The sequence below is a fragment of the Apodemus sylvaticus genome, chromosome 22 (genome assembly GCF_947179515.1).
Source record: "Apodemus sylvaticus chromosome 22, mApoSyl1.1, whole genome shotgun sequence".
Taxonomy (NCBI): domain Eukaryota; kingdom Metazoa; phylum Chordata; class Mammalia; order Rodentia; family Muridae; genus Apodemus; species Apodemus sylvaticus.
The window spans coordinates 22,433,636-22,451,773 of record NC_067493.1 but is presented as its reverse complement, the minus strand read 5'-3'; the positions used below and the strand labels follow the sequence as shown (position 1 = coordinate 22,451,773).

At 45.3% G+C, this 18,138-nt stretch overlaps 1 protein-coding gene across 1 annotated transcript in view; it reads right to left on the bottom strand.

Moving 5' to 3' along the window:
* Baiap2l1 (BAR/IMD domain containing adaptor protein 2 like 1) overlaps nucleotides 1-18,138 on the bottom strand; it is an 86,088-nt gene that overhangs the window by 36,633 nt on the left and 31,317 nt on the right. Inside the window, exon 3 of the mRNA XM_052167897.1 lies at nucleotides 15,217-15,303. Within this exon, the coding sequence (XP_052023857.1) occupies nucleotides 15,217-15,303 (87 nt within the window). The remainder of the gene's footprint in view (nucleotides 1-15,216; nucleotides 15,304-18,138) is intronic.

The following is an 18,138-nucleotide window of genomic DNA, read 5'->3' as shown; positions in this document are numbered from 1 at the left end:
GTCCTCTGTCCTCTGTCCCATCCCTCCAGCACTTACTGCTGACAGATCACAAGGAGGCCTTCGCCCAGCCTCACAACTATGCCTGAGATGTGAGAGAGGTCGCCAGCCTTTTACAATTTTTACTTTTTAATTACACACACACACACACACACACACACACACACACACACACACACACACACACACAGAGTTTGTGGGGGGAAGGAATGTGCATATGAGTGCAGGTGCCCTATGGAAGCCAGAGATCTCAGACCCCCCGGAGCTGGAGTTCTAGGTGGATGTAAGCTGACCATTATGGGTCCTAGAAACTAAATTTGGGTCCTCTCCAGGAGCGACAAGTGCTCTTCAGCCCAACTTATATTTTGTTGCTGCTGTCAGTAAAGTGCCCCTAAGTGTCAATAGTAACATTTAGTATATGAATTCACAATGCTGTGCAACCCACACCACTGCCTTTTTTAGCCACAAGATCTTTTTTTAACCACTGTTTTGTTTTGTTTTTTTTCCCAGACAGGGTTTCTCTGTATAACCCTGGCTGTCCTGGAACTCACTCTGTAGACCAGGCTGGCCTCGAACTCAAAAATTCGCCTGCCTCTGCCTCCCAGAGTGCTGGAATTAAAGGCGTGCACCACTGCCCGGCTACCACTGTATTTTTAACCACACAAAAAGAATCCCACTACTCACTAGGCAACCAATCCTCAGTTGGTTCCCTGTAAACTTCAAAGCTTGCTTTGTGTTTATTAAGTTTTTGAATATGTCATATAAATGGAATCATGCAATATATGGCCTTTTATTTAGCTTCTTTGCCTTACCATGCTTTAGAGGCTCAACTATGTAGCAGCATGCATCAGTACTCCATTTTTTTTTCATGGCTAAAAAACACTTCATTACAGGGACAGGTCATAAATTGGCTTTCTAATTATAAGCTATAATTAATGCTCAAGTTTAAGATGATGTGGTACTATACGTTTCATTTCTCATACACAATTAAGAAGTAGAATTATGTCACATGAGAATTTAAGGAACAAAGGCTGTTCACCAAATCCATCCCATTTCACACCCCTACCAACAATAGATGAGGCCTTCAATTTTTCTGCATTTTATTTTATTTTTTGAGAGAGGATCTTCCTGGATGACATGGAACTCACTGTGTAGACCAGGCCGGTCTCAAAGTCAGAGACTTTGAGGTGGTGCACGCCTTTAATCCCAGCATTTAGGAGGCAGAGGCAGGCGGATTTCTGAGTTCAAGGCCAGCCTGGTCTACAGAGTGAGTTCCAGGACAGCCAGAACTACACAGAGAAACCCTGTCTTGAAAAAAAAAAGAAGAAAAAAGAAGAAAAAAAGACATGTACCACTATGTTTGGCTTGCTACATCTTTGCTACTATTGTTATTGACTGTTTTTTAAAACAATTTAAGGGGCTGGAAAGATGACTTAGCAGTTAAGGGGTGCTCTTCCAGAGGTCCTGAGTTCAATTCCCAGCAACCACATGGTGGCTCACAACTACCTATAATGGGATCCTATTATGCAGATAGGCCATTCATATACATGCATTTGTGTAAATAAGCCTTAAATTTAATATAATACTTTATGTATGTATCTATGTCTAGGATGCACATGTAGAGATCAGAGAACAGCTTGTGAAAGTCAGCTCTCCTTCTACCATATTGGTCCTTAGGATCTAACTCAGGTAGTCGGGCTGGAGACAAGTACTTTACCCACTTATCTACTGAGCCATCTTGCTGGGTCTTGGCTGTCTTTTTAGTTGCAGCTGCTTGGCTGGGTGTGAAGTGGTTATCTTGTGTTTTGGTTTGCATTTCCCAGTATCTTTTCTGTGGTTTTGCCTTTCCTAACCCAGAGGATATTCCACCTACATAACAAGGAATCTTCCTGGTCCCCCTACCAGAGCTGCCATCCCTACACCTTGGCACTGCTGCATGCTGGGAAATGTCTGTGGCAGGCTGGGCCTCACTTTCTTCACTGCCCCTTTCTGTCCCTGTGCTCCTGATCAGAGCCGCTGTCCTTGGTGTGCTCTCAAGTGCCTTTCCCCTGTGTGCTAGAACCTGCTTTTCCCCTTTCTGACACAGTGCTATCAACAGTATAAGATATGTGCACTCATTCATAACAGGGTACAAGAGGCTCTAGTCGCCAGCGATGGTGTCAGCAGCTGAGGCAGAGTAGAGTCCCTGGCACTGATCATCCAATGCATGGTCATTGCTTTGGCCCTGGGTGAGTTTGACATGAGTGCAAGGGCACTTACCTGTTTCCTTTTTTAAAAATTAAAATGTTTAGTATGTGTGTGTTTATGCACACACATGTACATATGTCTTATGAGGACAAAGAGGGGATCGGATCCCCTGGAACTGAAGCTGTAGGAGGTTGGGAACTGTTCAATCTCGGTGCTGGGAACTGAACTCTTTTTTTAATTTTTTTTTTTTTTTGGTTTTTTTCATGACAGGGTTTCTCTGTGTATCCCTGGCTGTCCTAAAACTCACTCTGTAGACCAGGCTGGCTTTGAACTCAGAAATCCCGCCTGCCTCTGCCTCCCAAGTGCTGGGATTAAAGGCGTGTATCACCAAGCTGGCTGGGAACTGAACTCTTAACTATGGAACTATCTCTACAGTCCTTTCTTCCATATCTCGAATTGCTTGGACACATGATTTTCTTCTAGGAGAAAAAGATCAATAAGCTGTGAAAAATGGGTTGAAACAGAGTAGTTTTCTGTTTGTACACTTCCCAAGTCAAAGATTCTGAGGATGGGCGAAGTGGTAATAAAAAGCAGGTGTCGTTTCAGGTTCACATGTGCTCGAGGAATCAGGTAGCATTAAATAATAAAGCTAAGATAATACAGATCTCATAACCTCATCTCTATGTCATGATTCAAACATGAAACATCTCCCATAGGTGTGTACATCTGAAAACATGGTCCCTAGCTGGGGTCCCTAGCTGGGGTGCTGTTTTGGAAGGTTGTGGGACCTTTGGGGCAAGGGACCTAGCCAGAATGGGACTCTGGCGGTGGGTCTGGAAAGGTGTAGTTTGTCAAGTTCTGACTCAGCTCCCGGCTTCCTGATCCTTTAAGATGTGGAGCAAAGCACCTCTGCCGTCCTCACACAATAGACCAAAACCTGTGAGCCTCAAGAAACCCTTCCTCCTTCAAGTTTCTTGTGTTCATTGTTTTCGGCCAGTGAGAAAGCCACCTGCTGCCAAGCCTGACAACCCAGGTGCATTGCCTGGACTCCATGGGAAGGAGGGATTGACTCTTCCGGGCTGCCCTCTGCCTCCCCTCACAAGCCTTATGTTCCAACCCCCCCCCCCCCAATTAAATAAGTCAAAACAGTAATTTTTAAAATCATAAGTATAAAAAATTAAATTGACACTGTAGGCCACATGTGTGGGATCTAGTCAGCTAACAGTGAGCAGCTATGTGACCTGGGCACATGACTCTCCTTGAACCTGTCTCCACATCTGTGAAAGGGATATGACGCTAATGACGTATGTCTCATAATTGCGGTCCTTATGAATGACAGGTGACGGTACAGCATGTGGACACATAGTTACTTCAGTAAAATAAGCAATTTCCAACAGAACATTTCAACCCCTGAGGAAATGTACACATATCTATACCAATATGACTATACAACAAAGACCTCTGTGATAACTGTAACATAACACAGATGCTTGTAAGTTACTTATTTCTAAACTATCTTTCTCTATAATTACTACAGTTAAAATATGTCCTTCTCTACACAGACATATTGAGTACAGACACTGAAAAACTGAGGTAAGTCAAGCCACTTTTGAATGCAAGAGGGTACAATGCATGATTCCAGGAAAAACTCCTGGGTTTTTTTTTTTCCCTTCCTCGTTTTAAACTGCTAGCATGTAATGAAAAAGCTATAGGGCTGATGAGGTGGCTCAGTGGATAAAGCCATCTGACAATCCAAGTTCAATGATCTGGACCCACGTGGGAAGGTGGGAATCTACTATTCCCCTGCCTCCGATCGAGTGCCATGGTACGCGTGTGCTGCTTCCACCCCTATTACATAAAGTAGAAAGGGAATACTTTTCTTCCTAAAAGCAAGGACAGGAGGCTGGCAAGACGGCGCCACCATATAAGCATAAGGATCTGAGTTCAACACCCGGGCACCTATATAAAAAGCTGGGTGTGGTAGTGGTGGTATATTCTTGTAATCCTAGTACTGGGGAGGTGGAGACAGTTAGAACCCCAAGGTTCAATGACCAGCCAGTCTAGCCTGTCTCAAAAAAAGAAAAAATTTCTCCAGGGGGACTCTGCCTGAACCTGAATACTGAGGTTGAATTCTGATTTCCAATACACATATATGTGTGTGTATGACACACATGCTGGAAGAAGCACTCATGTTGTAAATTGTTCCAAAGTAAATACAATGTGCCCAATATGGAATGGTATCTGAGAAAAACAGAAAATGCAGACTTCTCTCACCTCTGAGTCAGTTTCTGGCCCTGGCTTTTATTCTTCTGGGTGATGATAGCAGGATAATCTGACTGCCATATAAGAAAGCATGACAGGGCTGGAGAGATGGCTCAGTGGTTAAGAGCACTGATCGCTCTTCCAGAGGTCCTAAGTTCAAATCCCAGCAACCACATGGTGGCTCACAACCATCTGTAATGGGATCCAATGCCCTATTCTGGTATGTCTGAAGACAGCATTAAATAAATAATTAAAAGATTAAATTGGCATAACAGGACACATAACCCAGATCTTGTCAACAAGTAGCTAGGTAACAGGCAAGTGACTCTTTTTGAACCTACTTCCACCTCTGTGAAAGGGATATGATTTACTGACTTACATCTCATGGGGTTGTCATGAGGACTGCAGAGTCAATCTGTATTCAGTGCTAGAACAGCACCTGATGGTGTGGCTGCTATTGTCAGGTAAACCAACGAACAACCTACTGTTTCTTTTCTTTCTTTTTTTTTTTAAGATTTATTTTTATTTATTTATTTATTTACTTACTTATTTATTTATTTATTTATTTATTTATTTATTTATTTATTTATTTATTTAATGTAAGTACACTCTAGTTGTCTTCAGACACACCAGAAAAGGGCATCAGATCTCATTACGGATGGTTGTGAGCCACCATGTGGTGGCTGGGATTTGAACTCAGGACCTCTGGAAGAGCAGTCAGGGCTCTTAACCACTAAGCCATCTCTCCAGCCCCTACTGTTTATTTTTAGCAGCAAATTTCCTTAAAAGGAGCCTTAACTACCTAAAAATCATATGACTTCGGTTGGACGTAACTTGGTTTGGCTCTGTGGTCCTTGCTCACTGACTGCTTTGAATTCTTTTGTTTTATTTACATCATAGGAATGTATTAACCATACTTCTGTCATCAGTACACTCCTGGGTGTGTGCAAATGTATGTGTGGAGGCCAGAGGTTGATGCTGAAAGTCTTCCTTTATCACTTTCCACATTATTATGTAGCCCTGGCTGGCCTGGAACTCATTATGGAGACCAGGATGGCCTTGAACTCTTGGAGATCCATTTGTTTCCTGAGTGCTAGGATTAAAGGTGTGTATGCCACCATACACACTGTCTTTCTTTGAACCAGGAGCTTACTGGCTAGAGTCTTTACCTGTGCTCCACATTTCTCCAAGGCTAGGGCTTTTATGCGGATGCTGGAATCTGCACTGGGTCCTCACTCTGGCTCAGGAAACATTTCACCTACTGAGCCACATTTTAGTCTTGCAGATTCCTTTTAAAAATATTCCTTCCCACCCTTTTCTGCTCTTACTTTTAAGACTAAAGACTCCATCTGCAATCAGTAAGAGAAAGCGCACTGGCACAGTGGTACACGCCTAGATTTCCAGCAGTCAGAACATGGAGACTGTGAGCTCGAGGGTAGCTGGGGCTACAGGAGACCGACTCAAAAGTCAAAAAAGAAAGGGAAAAGTGATAGAGGAAGGGGGGGAAATCCATGAATTTTTAGGGTGCACAGAGAATCTATTTTGTTTTCGATCTAAGATCCTGGTCTGGAGTCTGGGGAGATAGTCCAGTAGGTAAAGGTGCCTGCCACCCTGGGTTCAGTCTCTGCAATGTACCTTGTGGAAGGAGAGAACTGACCTCCCAGGTTGACCTCTACACACACACACACACACACACACACACACACACACACACACACACACAGGCACACAATAAATAAAATGTAAAAAGAAATTAAACATATAACTCAAAATAATGAAACAGCTTACTAAACTGGAACAAAATAACACTGCCTAAATTTTTATAATGGTAAGATACAAAAAAAAAAAAAAAAAAAAAAAAAAAATCAAAGCAAGTTTATAAATTCCCAGAAGAAAGGCTGTTTTTGTTTGTGGATTTTTGGGTTTTTTAAAATAAATAAATAAATGCAAACAACTTTTTTTCCCTGCTTAAATGATCAAAAAAGTGATTCGGAAGCTCTTTGTAATATTTTTCTAAAACATTCTCCTGGCCATTTTTTGTTTTTCTTTTTCAGTACTTCCTAAGTTTAAAAAAATAAGTGCTGCTTGCTGTAGGGCTGAGCCTGGCAGCCTCCTCACACCGAGCGAGCTTCGGCTGTGTGCGGCAGGGCAGGTCAGCATGCTGCCAACTTGAGCTGTGGGCATGGCATAAAGCCTTATGTGTGTGACTACAAGCCCCACCCTGGCAGCCTGTAGCCATGACTTTGGCCCTGTGACCTGCTTAACAGTTAAACACAGTGGATTACACCATTCTACCCGCTGAGCCCTGTTTATAGCACTAAGTAGATAGCTCTGAGTCTATGAATCCCAACAAGACCAAGTGGTTAAGGACCGAGTTCCTTAGAGTACTGTGGTTGTTGGGGTCGTGTTGTTAATGTCAACAGTAAGAAACAGTTTTTCCTATCACAACTCTTACAGGATCACTCATGTTCACCTGCATGATGATGAATTGCTTTTGTTTTTTAAAACCAAGTTTCATGTGGCCCAGGCTGGCCTTAAGACTCGTTATGTAGCTAAGAATGATCTTGGATGTACGATCTTCCTACCTCTGCAACCTCATAACCCACCAAAGTGCTGGGATTATAGGCATGTGCCCAGGCTGGGCTCAAGCTTGTGGTCTTTAAACTTGTGATCCTCCTGCCTCAGCCTTCAGGGTACTTAGGTGGTGGGTTCTCTTTTTGAAGATGCTTTAAGGTAAACCAGGTGTGGTGACACATACCTGGAATACACAGTGTGACCCTGTCTCAATTCAAACAAGAGCAGTTTCTCAAGAATAATTTCAATGGGACTGCTGGCTTCTCATATAACTTTAGATATGGACCTAGAACATCTTTTCTGTGCTTTATCAAACTGTCACATCCTTTCTAAATTTGGATCTGCTTAGAAATGTATGAAAAAGACAGAGAATGTGGCTTAGGGGTAGAGCACTTACTTGCCTAACATATGCAAAACTGTGGGTTTAATTCCCAGTGTGGGGGCAGAGTAGTAAACGGCAAACTCAAATCCCTGTCTGTATTTTTGAAACACAAAATGCTTTGTTACCATGTTCACACATACCCAGAAAGCAGTCTGTACTGCATGACAATTGGGTAGCCTCAAATTCAGTTCGGACACTATCTGAAGACAGTGATTGATCCCACTGGCTAAGAGCTCAGTCTCACAAGGGTGTTCCTATTCACAGCTGATAGAAACTAGATTCTCACTTTCACCTGTCAGCTGTAAGCTGGGGTTCTCACCCTGTCTTCCATGGGTTTGACTATGGGAATCTCTCAAAATAGGGAAACCTTACTGGTTCATTAGAAAGAAGTCCTGACTGGGTAGTGTGGCACATGCCACCTTTAATCCCAGTGCTCTGGAGGCACAGGTGCGTGGAGCTCTGAATTCTAGGGCAGCCTGGTCTACAAACCGAGTTCTAGGACAGCCAAGGGTACATACTGAAAAACAAAACAAACAAACAAAAAACCAAAACTAGTAACAAACAGAAAGAAAGGGGGCTGGAGAGATGGCTCAGAGGTTAAGAGCATTGACTGCTCTTCCAAAGGTCCTGAGTTCAAATCCCAGCAACCACATAGTGGCTCACAACCATCCGTAAAGAGACCTGATATCCTCTCTTCTGGAATGTCTGAAGACAGCTAGAGTGTATTTACATATAATAATAAATAAATCTTTTAAAAAAATAAAGATGAGAGAGAGAGGAGGAGGGATGGAGGGAGGGAGGGAGAAAAGAAAGATAGGAAAAGAGGAAAGAAGGGAGGTGGGCGGGCGGGCGGGGAGGACAGACAGACAGACTCTGGAGGGATACTTAGAATCTGGAGAGTGGCAACAGACTTCCGTTCTCTCCTGTGCTGTACACTCCATGAACACTGCGTAGTCACCTATCTAAAGCTCCTCTCAACCCAGTCCTTGCAGAAGCATCTAAAAGCCATGACTGGTTTACTCACTCGCTGGCGAACAGCTCCATCCGGAGCCTCAGGTGGCCCGGCCGTCAGTCAGTTCCTCAGCACATAAAGACTTATCAGCTCTGTGCTAGCAATCTGGACAGAGATCAAGACTGTATCACACAGTTCTACCCTTTGAGGTTGTGGTGTTGCAAGACGTCTTAGGGCGTTCCTTTTATGTGAAGGGATTTTGCTGGCATCATTTTCTCAGAAACATCTTTGTCCTTTCATCACAACCACTTCCTTCAATTACGCCAATAAATCTGGGCTCCTTTTAGTCCCTGTGGTTGCATATGCAGAGTCTGCGGACCGCGAGTGAGGCAACTGGCTCCGTCGGCTACGCCTTATCAATTCCATTTGATTTAGTTATAGGCTATTGTTTTTCACTTCTTTTCTATTTTAATCTCTCTTTCCCCATGCACGCACGTGTGTGCACGAGTGTGCACATACATGGTGGTAGTGTCCTCTTGCTCCTGCCTCCTAAATGATTACAAGTGTGCGTCACCTTACCTGAGTAATATGAGAATTTTAACAAAAATTTTCCCCTATTGCAGTGTAAGGGATGGTACCTAGGACTTCGAGCATGCTAGGCAAGGGCTCTACCACTAAGCTTCATTCCCAAACCAAACTTTTGTTTTGTTTTGCTTTTCAAGATAGGGTTTCTCTGTGTAGCCCTGTATGTCCTGGAACTTGCTCTTTAGACCAGGCTGGCCTTGAACTCACAGATCCACCTGTCCCTGCCTCCCCGGTGCTGGAAATAAAGGTGTGCAGCACCACCGCCCAACTCAGCCAAGCCTTTTCAAAGGTCCCACAACAATTACCATTTTTCTCATCTATTAAGATGGCTGCTAGGTTTCGATTTGCAGTTTTTGTTCTGGTATTATTACCATGTGAAGCTTTTAATGCTTTAAATTAATAGATGTTTTAATTGTGCCAGTTATGAAATTAGAAAAAGAACAATAGAAGAAAGAAAAAGAACGGGAAATGAAATAAACAAAGAAATGATCAAAAGGACTCATGAAAAAACAAGCATCACTGTGGAAAAAGGTGTAGTCTTCCAAACCCACGCTACCTACTTTATGAATGAAAAGAATGTGTAGGGGGCACTGGTAGTGTTTGCTAATTGCCTGAAGGTGAAGTAAAGGGGGGGTAGGGCCATCTTTCTAGTCTTTGACATTTTAGAAGCTGGGAGGCACATTATCTCATTTCCTCTTCACACAACCTACACAGCCGACCTTCACCTCCTTTAGGCACACCCAGCCCGCTCATTAAGGCCAAGAGTTAGTTGCCCAAGCTCTGCTGCACCCAGCCAACCGCCACCGCCACCTCTGTGGACTCTCCAGTGACAGGCAGAGGAGGGTAAACAGTGACCTGGCTTCGCTGTCCTGGGTGAGAGCCGGATGGAATGGAGACAGGCAGACCTGTCCAGCTCCACAGGGACCTTGGGCTTCTCAAGTCTTGCTTTGTCTTGTTTGGCTACAAAGTCCAGGGAGAGAGAGTGACTTGTGGTCGCTATGGAGTGGGTTATCCCTTCCCTCTGCAAAGGAGATAATGACTGTTTGTTCTAGAGCCCAGCAGCCACCCCTAGGGGAACACAGCACCTACAGATCCTCAGAAAAGCTGCCCAGGAATGACTGGAATGAGGGCCTCAGTGCTGGGGAAGCATTCCCCATACATTCTCAGTGAGGCTTCAATGAGACCCAAATTTGTGTGGACAGTAAAAGACTCTGTGTGCACGCACGCACGTGTGTGTGTGTGTGTGTGTGTGTGTGTGTGTATGTATGATTTATCTGTTATTTCCATATCAATAACTTCTTGATTCTTGCTGTTAACAGACATTTGAGAGAAACCATCATTTTCAAGGGGAACCGGTCACCACTAAATACACTGGCGGACCTGCTCTTCCACTAATATCAACTTTAATAACTTTCTTTTTTTAATTTTAAAATTACATAAAGATTTGGGGGGTTGGGATATGGGCAGTACCTGCATGGTGTGGTCAAAAGACTATTTCCAGGAACTGGTTCTCTGTTTGCACCATGTGAGTTCCTGGGGGTAAACTCAGGCCTTCAGCCTTGAGGTCAGTGCATCTTGCCAGCCCCTTCTTGCCTTTTTTCAGTTAAGGTGTGACTATGTTGTTCAGGCTAACCTTTCAGGGAACTCTGAGTGCTGGGATCACAGGCTTGGCTCCACCCCCTTTCTGAGAAGGCCACTATGGTGGAGGCTTCAGCGTTCAGCAGCCCTCCCTCCGCAGGCTCTTCCTCTTCCCCTCGCCTCAGTGACAGTGCAAAGGTCAAGAACTCAGATTCTGAAGTCAAACTACCCACTGAGTGATCTGAGACAAGTCACCTTGCCTCTAGGCCTTGCCTGTGAGAGATGGAAGGCACCTATGCCCACCACCCAGGCCTACAGTGAGAACTACTTGGTAACCGTGCGTGAAATGCTGGGCACCCAGCTCACAGCAAGTACTTAGGGTTCTACGTTGTGAGTGAGACAGTCTTACATTTCTTACTGGGAAAAGCGGGCTAGACGCACTGACTAGGAGACCGGACAGGTACACGGTGGGGGTAGGGCCTACACAGCTGCAGCCTTCAAAGATGTTTTTAATGTTTCTCTAGTCCCTCCCCTCATTTTCAGCACAAGGCTCCAGGAGTCACACAGGAAGGCAGCTGCTGAGCAGAGGCGAGGAAGCAGACCCAGGAGAAATGTCCTGGAGTCCATCCATGGTCACGAACTCTCAAAGGTGAGTGAGTGAGCAGTAACACTCAGTGGGCGGAAGAAACCAGAGGTCCCCAGTGCTGCTTCCCTTGTGCTGAGCTCTTGTCTAAGGACACAGGGCTGGACGGGGAAGGACAGCTGTGGTGTTCTGGAAAAAGAAGTGCAATGGGCCTGCGGGAACAGGTGACAAGGTCTGATATATACACGTGCTGGGCAAATGCACACCAGCTCATGTGGGCGGCGGGGAGCCGCTCCAACCAGACACATGCAGTGTGCAGAAACACCACAAATGACTGCAGGAACATTTGTGTAATGTCCCGCCCTTCACCCAAAACCACTGAAACCAGATCATTAATGCCAGAGATGCCTGATAGCAGGGCTGTGCCGAACAGCTGCGCCTTCTCCTCTGCAGTCCTGGCTGGCCACACCAAGGAATCTTTTCTAGCAGCTGGACGTGGACAAATGTGACCTAACCTGGGTTATGGAGCTAGAGACATGTGTGCTGGGGCTTCCGGGCCAGGGCTCCTCCTTTATAACAGGACACACCTGGGACACATTTTGCTTCCTGTATTTGGAGACAATGAGGAGATAAATGTGGTCATCAGGCCGGGGGTTATCTTGGTGGCATGAGGAAATGTGTATGAAGACAAGAAAAGAAGGAGTCTGAATCCTTGCTGAGGATTGACTGGGCAGGCCTGACATGGAACAATACTCTTGCCTATCGCTCAAATCACTGTAAGCTGGACATTCTGTTACGTTTAAGCAAAAGCATACTAAATTACCCACATGGCAGCAGATGAGCAGATGCCAGGTGAGACTGCCTAAATGGAAACTATCTATAGCTAAAAATCCACTCCATCTTCACTGACAGATTCAAAAGACACACTGAATGTCTTTTGAATTGATTCAAACTGGAAATGGTTCGTGGTCTTACTGCAGTTATCCTGTGGTCCTTGTACTGGGGATGGGACTCAGGGCTTTGTGTGCCAAGTAGTGTGCCCCAAAGCTGTGCTGCAGTCCTTCATTTAAAAGTTTTCTACGGGCTGGAGAGATGAAGGCTCAGCGGTTAAGAGCACTGACTGCTCTTCCGAAGGTCTTGAGTTCAATTCCCAGCAACCACATGGTGGCTCACAACCATCCATGAGATCTGACTCTTCTGGGGTGTTTGAAGATACCTACAATGAACTTAGATATAACAATAAATAAATCTTTAAAAATAAATCTTTAAAAAAAATAAATCTTTAAAAAAAAGTTTTCTAATACATGGACCATAGGACACATGTGGAGGTCAGAGAACAACTTTTAAGGAGTCAGTTCTCTCCTTTTACCAAGCGGGTCCCTGGAATTGAACTCAGGTTATCGGCCAGTAGCAAGCACACTTCCTGCTAAGTCATCTTACCAGCCCGTTTTTCTCTGGCCTCACTATATGACTCGGACTGACCTTGGGATCCTTCTGCTTTAGCTTTCAAGGCGTTGGGATTACAAGCATGTGTCATCACGCTGTCTTTGTGTGTCTTTGTGCTGACTAGTTTTATGTCAACCCGATACAGGCGAGGGTTATCTGGAAGGAAGGAACTCTAATGAAGAAAATGCACCACAGGTTTGCCCAGTAGCCAACGTAGTTGGGGCATTTCCTTCACTGATAGTTAATGTGGGAGGGCCAGCTCACTGCAGTGGTGTCATCTCTGGGCTGGTGGTCTTTGGTGGTGTAAGAAGTCAGGCTGAGCAAGCCACGAGGAGCTAGCCAGGAAGCAGCTCTGCATCAACCCCTGCCTCTGAGTTCCTGCCTTAGTTTGAGTTTCTGCCCAGACTGCCTCTGATAATGAACTTGATATGCAAATGTAAGCAAAATACATTCTTTCCTCCCCAAGTTGCTTTTGGTCATGGTGTTTTATCACAGAATTACAAAACAAACTGAGACAATCTTAAATAAAGTTTATGTTTCATAAGGTTATGAGTACCAGTATCCAAAGCCACATGAAGTACTGGAAAAGGAAGGAAACACAATCTACCTTTGGGTTTTTTTCTTTTTTGGAGGAGGGGTGTGTGCACCTGTGAACATGCGTGCATGTCTGTGGAGGTCAGAGGTCGATGCCATGTGTCTTTATTAATAAACTAGCTTTTCCACCTCATTTTTGAGACAGTGTTTCTCACAGCATCTGGAGTTTACTTATTCAGGGAGATTACCTGATGACCGAGGCCAGGGACTCCTGTCTCTGCCTCTCCAGTGATGGGACTGTAGGCACGTGTCACCAAAGCCACCGCTGCACTCTGCTTTTACATGCAGGCTAGGAATCTGAGTGTCCTCTGGCTCGTACTTCATGCCAAGTACTTATTCACATTTCCCCAGCCTGTCTTTCTCTTCCTTTTTCCTCCTCTACTTTTTGAAAATATGTGACTTGACTGCTATTCTTCCATGTGGGAATTTAAGTAGATAGAGTAAGGTATTTTAAACAGTACCAAAAGAAAAACTATGCAAGTCAAAAGAAGTTCTTATTAAGTTGCCCAAAACAAGGCAACTTTTTAACCTAAAGAAAATGCTGTAAATGGCTAAAAAACTAGTGAGTAACTGTGTGAGACCCTCTGAGACAGTGGGCATAAGCAAACGGGCAGCTGGGAACCAAGGGAAATGGGGCAGGAGCGTCACAGAAGGAACCTTCGTCTGCACAACGCACTTTCCCCACTGAAGCTGGAGTGTCGGGCAGTGTTTATAACAACACTGTTGCTGTGGAAATAGCTGATCCAATGTTATGGACTTGCTGCTGAATAAAGTAAGGTGTGGAACAGAAGTCTCATTTAAACAGTGGCTGGACCCATAAAACATTAAACCGGAGAGCTGAAGGGCGGTGAGTCAGAGCGCCATATGTGTTAATGAGAGGGCCAGACCCTCCCTCCCCCCCATGCCTGGCACAATGGCATGTTTCTTCTTAATTAAATCTTATTTTTGGAACCCTGTTATCAGCTTAGCTTCTTCTAGAACCCCAAATTTCTAAAATACTACTATCTGCTACACACACACACACACACACACACACACACACACAGCTGGCTGCACGTCATTAAACCGACGGCGCTTCAGAGCTGCAACTGGCCGTCATGACAGGGGGAAGTCACGAACCCCTCAGAGCACGATCTGGGATTTCAAACATCATTTGCGATCGATTCCATTAACCAGAGCAGTGTTGCTGGTCCCCATGTGACACCACTGCAGAGGTGCACTGCGCCTGTGGCTTTCCCCAACGTTTTAAGTATAAAGCAGCCAGAGACCATGAACCCAGCCCGCCCACACCCTGCCACAGGCATCAAGCCTGTTCCAGCCTTCGAATGTGGTCAGTGAGTTTCTCAGACTGGACACTGAGTAGAGACAGACACGCGGCTCTTTAAACACACACTCGCTCTTCACTGTGTTTTCAGAACCCTTAAAGCAGAATTCTCAGCGTCCACACAATAAAACACAGTCCACCACAAGCTTTAAAGACGAGAGTGGCATGTGGGTCTATTAGCCAAGTGGCCCTGCCCTGCAGGAGAGGACCGCAGCGCAGTGGCATAGCTCTGTAAATAGAAGCCCAGCTTCCCTCAGCTGTGCCGGGGCTGCCCAGGGTGTGGCTATCCTCCTTCCTCGCCTGCACAGGGGATCCATTCATACCAGCAAAACCGGAAAAATCACAACCAAAGGCAAGTGTGGAAGAGTGGGAGCCGGGGCACAGCAGCAGGAGTCAAGGAGTCAGTCTCCACAAGGTGAGTCACCACAAGAACTTGGCCTGTCTCACCCACCTTGGTTCAAAATGTAGGTCACAGTTCTCCACGCTGGAGCTTCAGGGATCCGAGGTGACAGGCCTGAACCCAGGCAGCAGAGGTAGGAGCAGAGTTCCTCAGAGGCCTGAGAAGGGGCCTCCACCTCGCTCCTGAGCCCGGGCCTGCCTTCCAAAACACTCTATTTTCATGTACCAAGGTGAACTCAGACTACAGTGCCCAACCAGTTCCCTTCTGTGTTTCTGGTCTGAGCCACCTGACACACTCCTATCAACCCTGGGGCAGCAGGCTAGGTTTTTGTAGAAATGGATGGTCAGCTCACCTAGCTCTGTTGACACAGGAGACCCAGAGGCAATTTCACCAATCTTGGCCACTCCGTCGTAGTAGGCTTTTCCTGCCAGGATCATAGCTAAACAGGAATGTGATACAGAAAACCATTACTCAGACAAGGAAAGGCGGGAGGGAGACAGGCTCAGCATCCCAGAGTGCCCCTGGCTACAGGAAGTTCTAGGGCAGACTGTTTCAGTGACATCCCCAAGGCCCCACCTGCTTCTGATGCCAGTTCCAGGGCATATGCTACTGATATCAAACGGTCACTGGGAGCAGAGACATTTTGGGACTACAAGTCGGCCATGTCATTACTCAAGGAATATTGGGTGCTGTGGCCTAGGAACCTGTGCTTTCATGAAAGCACATTTAATCTTTCTATTAAAAAAAAGAAAGCTGGATGATAGTGGCTAGCACATGCCTTTAATGTCAGCACTGCAGAGGTAGAGGTAGAAGCAGGCAGATCTCTGAGTTCAAGGCAAGCCTGGTCTACAGAACGAGTTCCAGGACAGCCAGGGCTACACAGAGAAACCCTGTCTCGAAAACCAACCAACCAAAAAAACCCAAAAAAACAAAAAAACTAAATAACAACAACAACAAAAAAAGGGAGCCAGGTCTCTCTATAATCTTAGCTATTCAAAGGCTGAGACAGGAGGAATTCAAAGCTGGTTTGGGCTACAGAGTGAGTTCACGGCCAGCCAGGGGAGCTTGGTGGGACTCTATCTCAAAATAAAAATAAAAAACAGGCGGAGGTTATGAAGAGTACTTGCTTTGAAGCCCCCGGTGAGGAGCTGAGGGCAGGGCTCAGTGCAGACAGCCTGCCCAGCATACCCTATGTCCCTAATACAATCTGGTCACAGCCAACAGATTTGTTACTGAGGTAAAAAAAAAAAAATCTATGAAGTTTGAAACACATTAGCATTCTGATAATTATAAACTTACATATAAAAAACAACAAATTTTTTCCTTCCTTTTCCTTCCAACAGAAATGAGCAATGATTTTATTGCAACAGAAGCTGGGTTCTTATCATCCTAAAATATATATTTCTGTAGTTTAAAAAAAATACTTTTCAATGAGCAGATGGCTTAGCAGTAAGAGTGCGTCTTGCTCTTGCAGAGGCCTGGAGTTTGGTTCCCAGCACCCTGCTGAGAGAGAGCCTCAGTCTCCTAACTTAAGCTCCGGGGCAGTCAATGTCTCTAGCTTCAGTGAGCAGCACCCTTACTCACATGCACACACACGTACACAATTTAAAATAACTAAACTGAAAATTTAAAAAGTGTTTCTCCTCCAAACTGACCCTGAAGGTACTTGGACAATGTCTGCACCCTGTGGCGATAAAGGCTGTCCACTCTGTGAAGTTCTCTAACAGCCAGCATGGGATGGACAAACAGCAGCCCGGTTTCTGCTTTACAGGCACTTAAGCTTGAGAATGGTGTTGGAGAAGCAAGCGCTTCCACAAGACCCAGCCGAAGCCAGAGTGATTTCGGAGGAAAACTCTCCACCCTTCCCCTGAACTCACAGAAACCAGTTTCCTGGAGCCCTGGAAAGCACAGGAGCTCGGAAGAAAAAGGGCTTCCACCCCTCCTCTTCCCACAGAGCAGGCAGAAGCTACACCAGCTGTTCTGTCCCTGTTTGTTTTTAAATGTCTCCCTGTACTGGACATGGAACCCAAGGCTAGGCAAGTGCTTTACCAATGAATTACATCCTCAGTCTTTTTATTTTTCATTTTGAGACAGAGTCTCAACCAAGTTTTTCTGGGCTAGCCTTGACTTTGTAATCCTTCTGGCTTTAGCCTCCCAAGTCGCTGGGATTACAAACCTATGCCACCAGGCCATGCTAAGAAGTAGCTTATTTATTTAGTGCGTGTATGTGTCTACATACACTTATGAATGGCTGTGCGAAGAGAGAAGACAACCTTGGGTGCCACCCTCAGTAACATGGTCGGCCTCCGCCTCCCTAGAGACAGGGTCTCCCACTGGCTTGGAACTCACCGTTAGGCTAGACTGGCTGAGCCCTGATCTCAGTGATCTGCCTGTCTGTGGCTCCTCAGTGTTGGAATGGAAAGCTTGTGTCACCACACCTGACATTTTCACATGGGTACTGAAGAGCAAAGTCAGGTTCTCACACTTGAGATAAGCACTGTTCTCACTAAGCCATCTTCCCAGGTCCTATTTTTCTTAATTAAGATAAAAAATTATACATATGCGTATGTCTGTGTGTGAACATGTCATATATATACAGGTGCCCTCAGAGGCCAGAAGAGGATATTAGATCCCCTGGAGCTGGAGCTATATGCAGTCGTGAGCTGTCTCATGGTGCTGGGAATGAAACCCAGGTTGTTCCCCTGCACAACCAGCAAGTGCTGCTAACTGCCGACCCATGTCTCCAGCCCCATGTGTATTTTTTTCATGTGCTTAGGACGCACTCTACCACTGAGCCGCATCCCCATACCTCAAAGGTGGGCCTTTAAGGGGAAGTATAGAAAAGATCGGAGGATTTATCAAGTATACGGGTAGCTGAAAGTACTACCAGCCAAGTTCCTGCCCCTGTAATTTTACTGATTTCAGCACTTGCTATGGAGTTTTCAACAATATAAATGAAGGCTTTTACTTTACTGCATTGGCATGTAAATTTAAGACATGCAATATTCTGCTATCCTGGTGTTTTATAGGACTGGAGAAGTTACAGGATACTTAACCAACGCAGACAGCCTTTATAAAGGCTTTGCGGGTCATTACTTAGCTAATCTACCCAGCTTTGTTACGACAAGGGAAGGTAATGTTATCAGTTCCCTTTGCTAAGGGAGTGGAGCAGAGACATTTCAGACTGTCCCCAAGGTCGGTGTGAGTCAGCCACAATGTACACATCTCCTGCTGGGGTACTTGACTTCCTCCACTCTAAATCACAGAGCTTCAG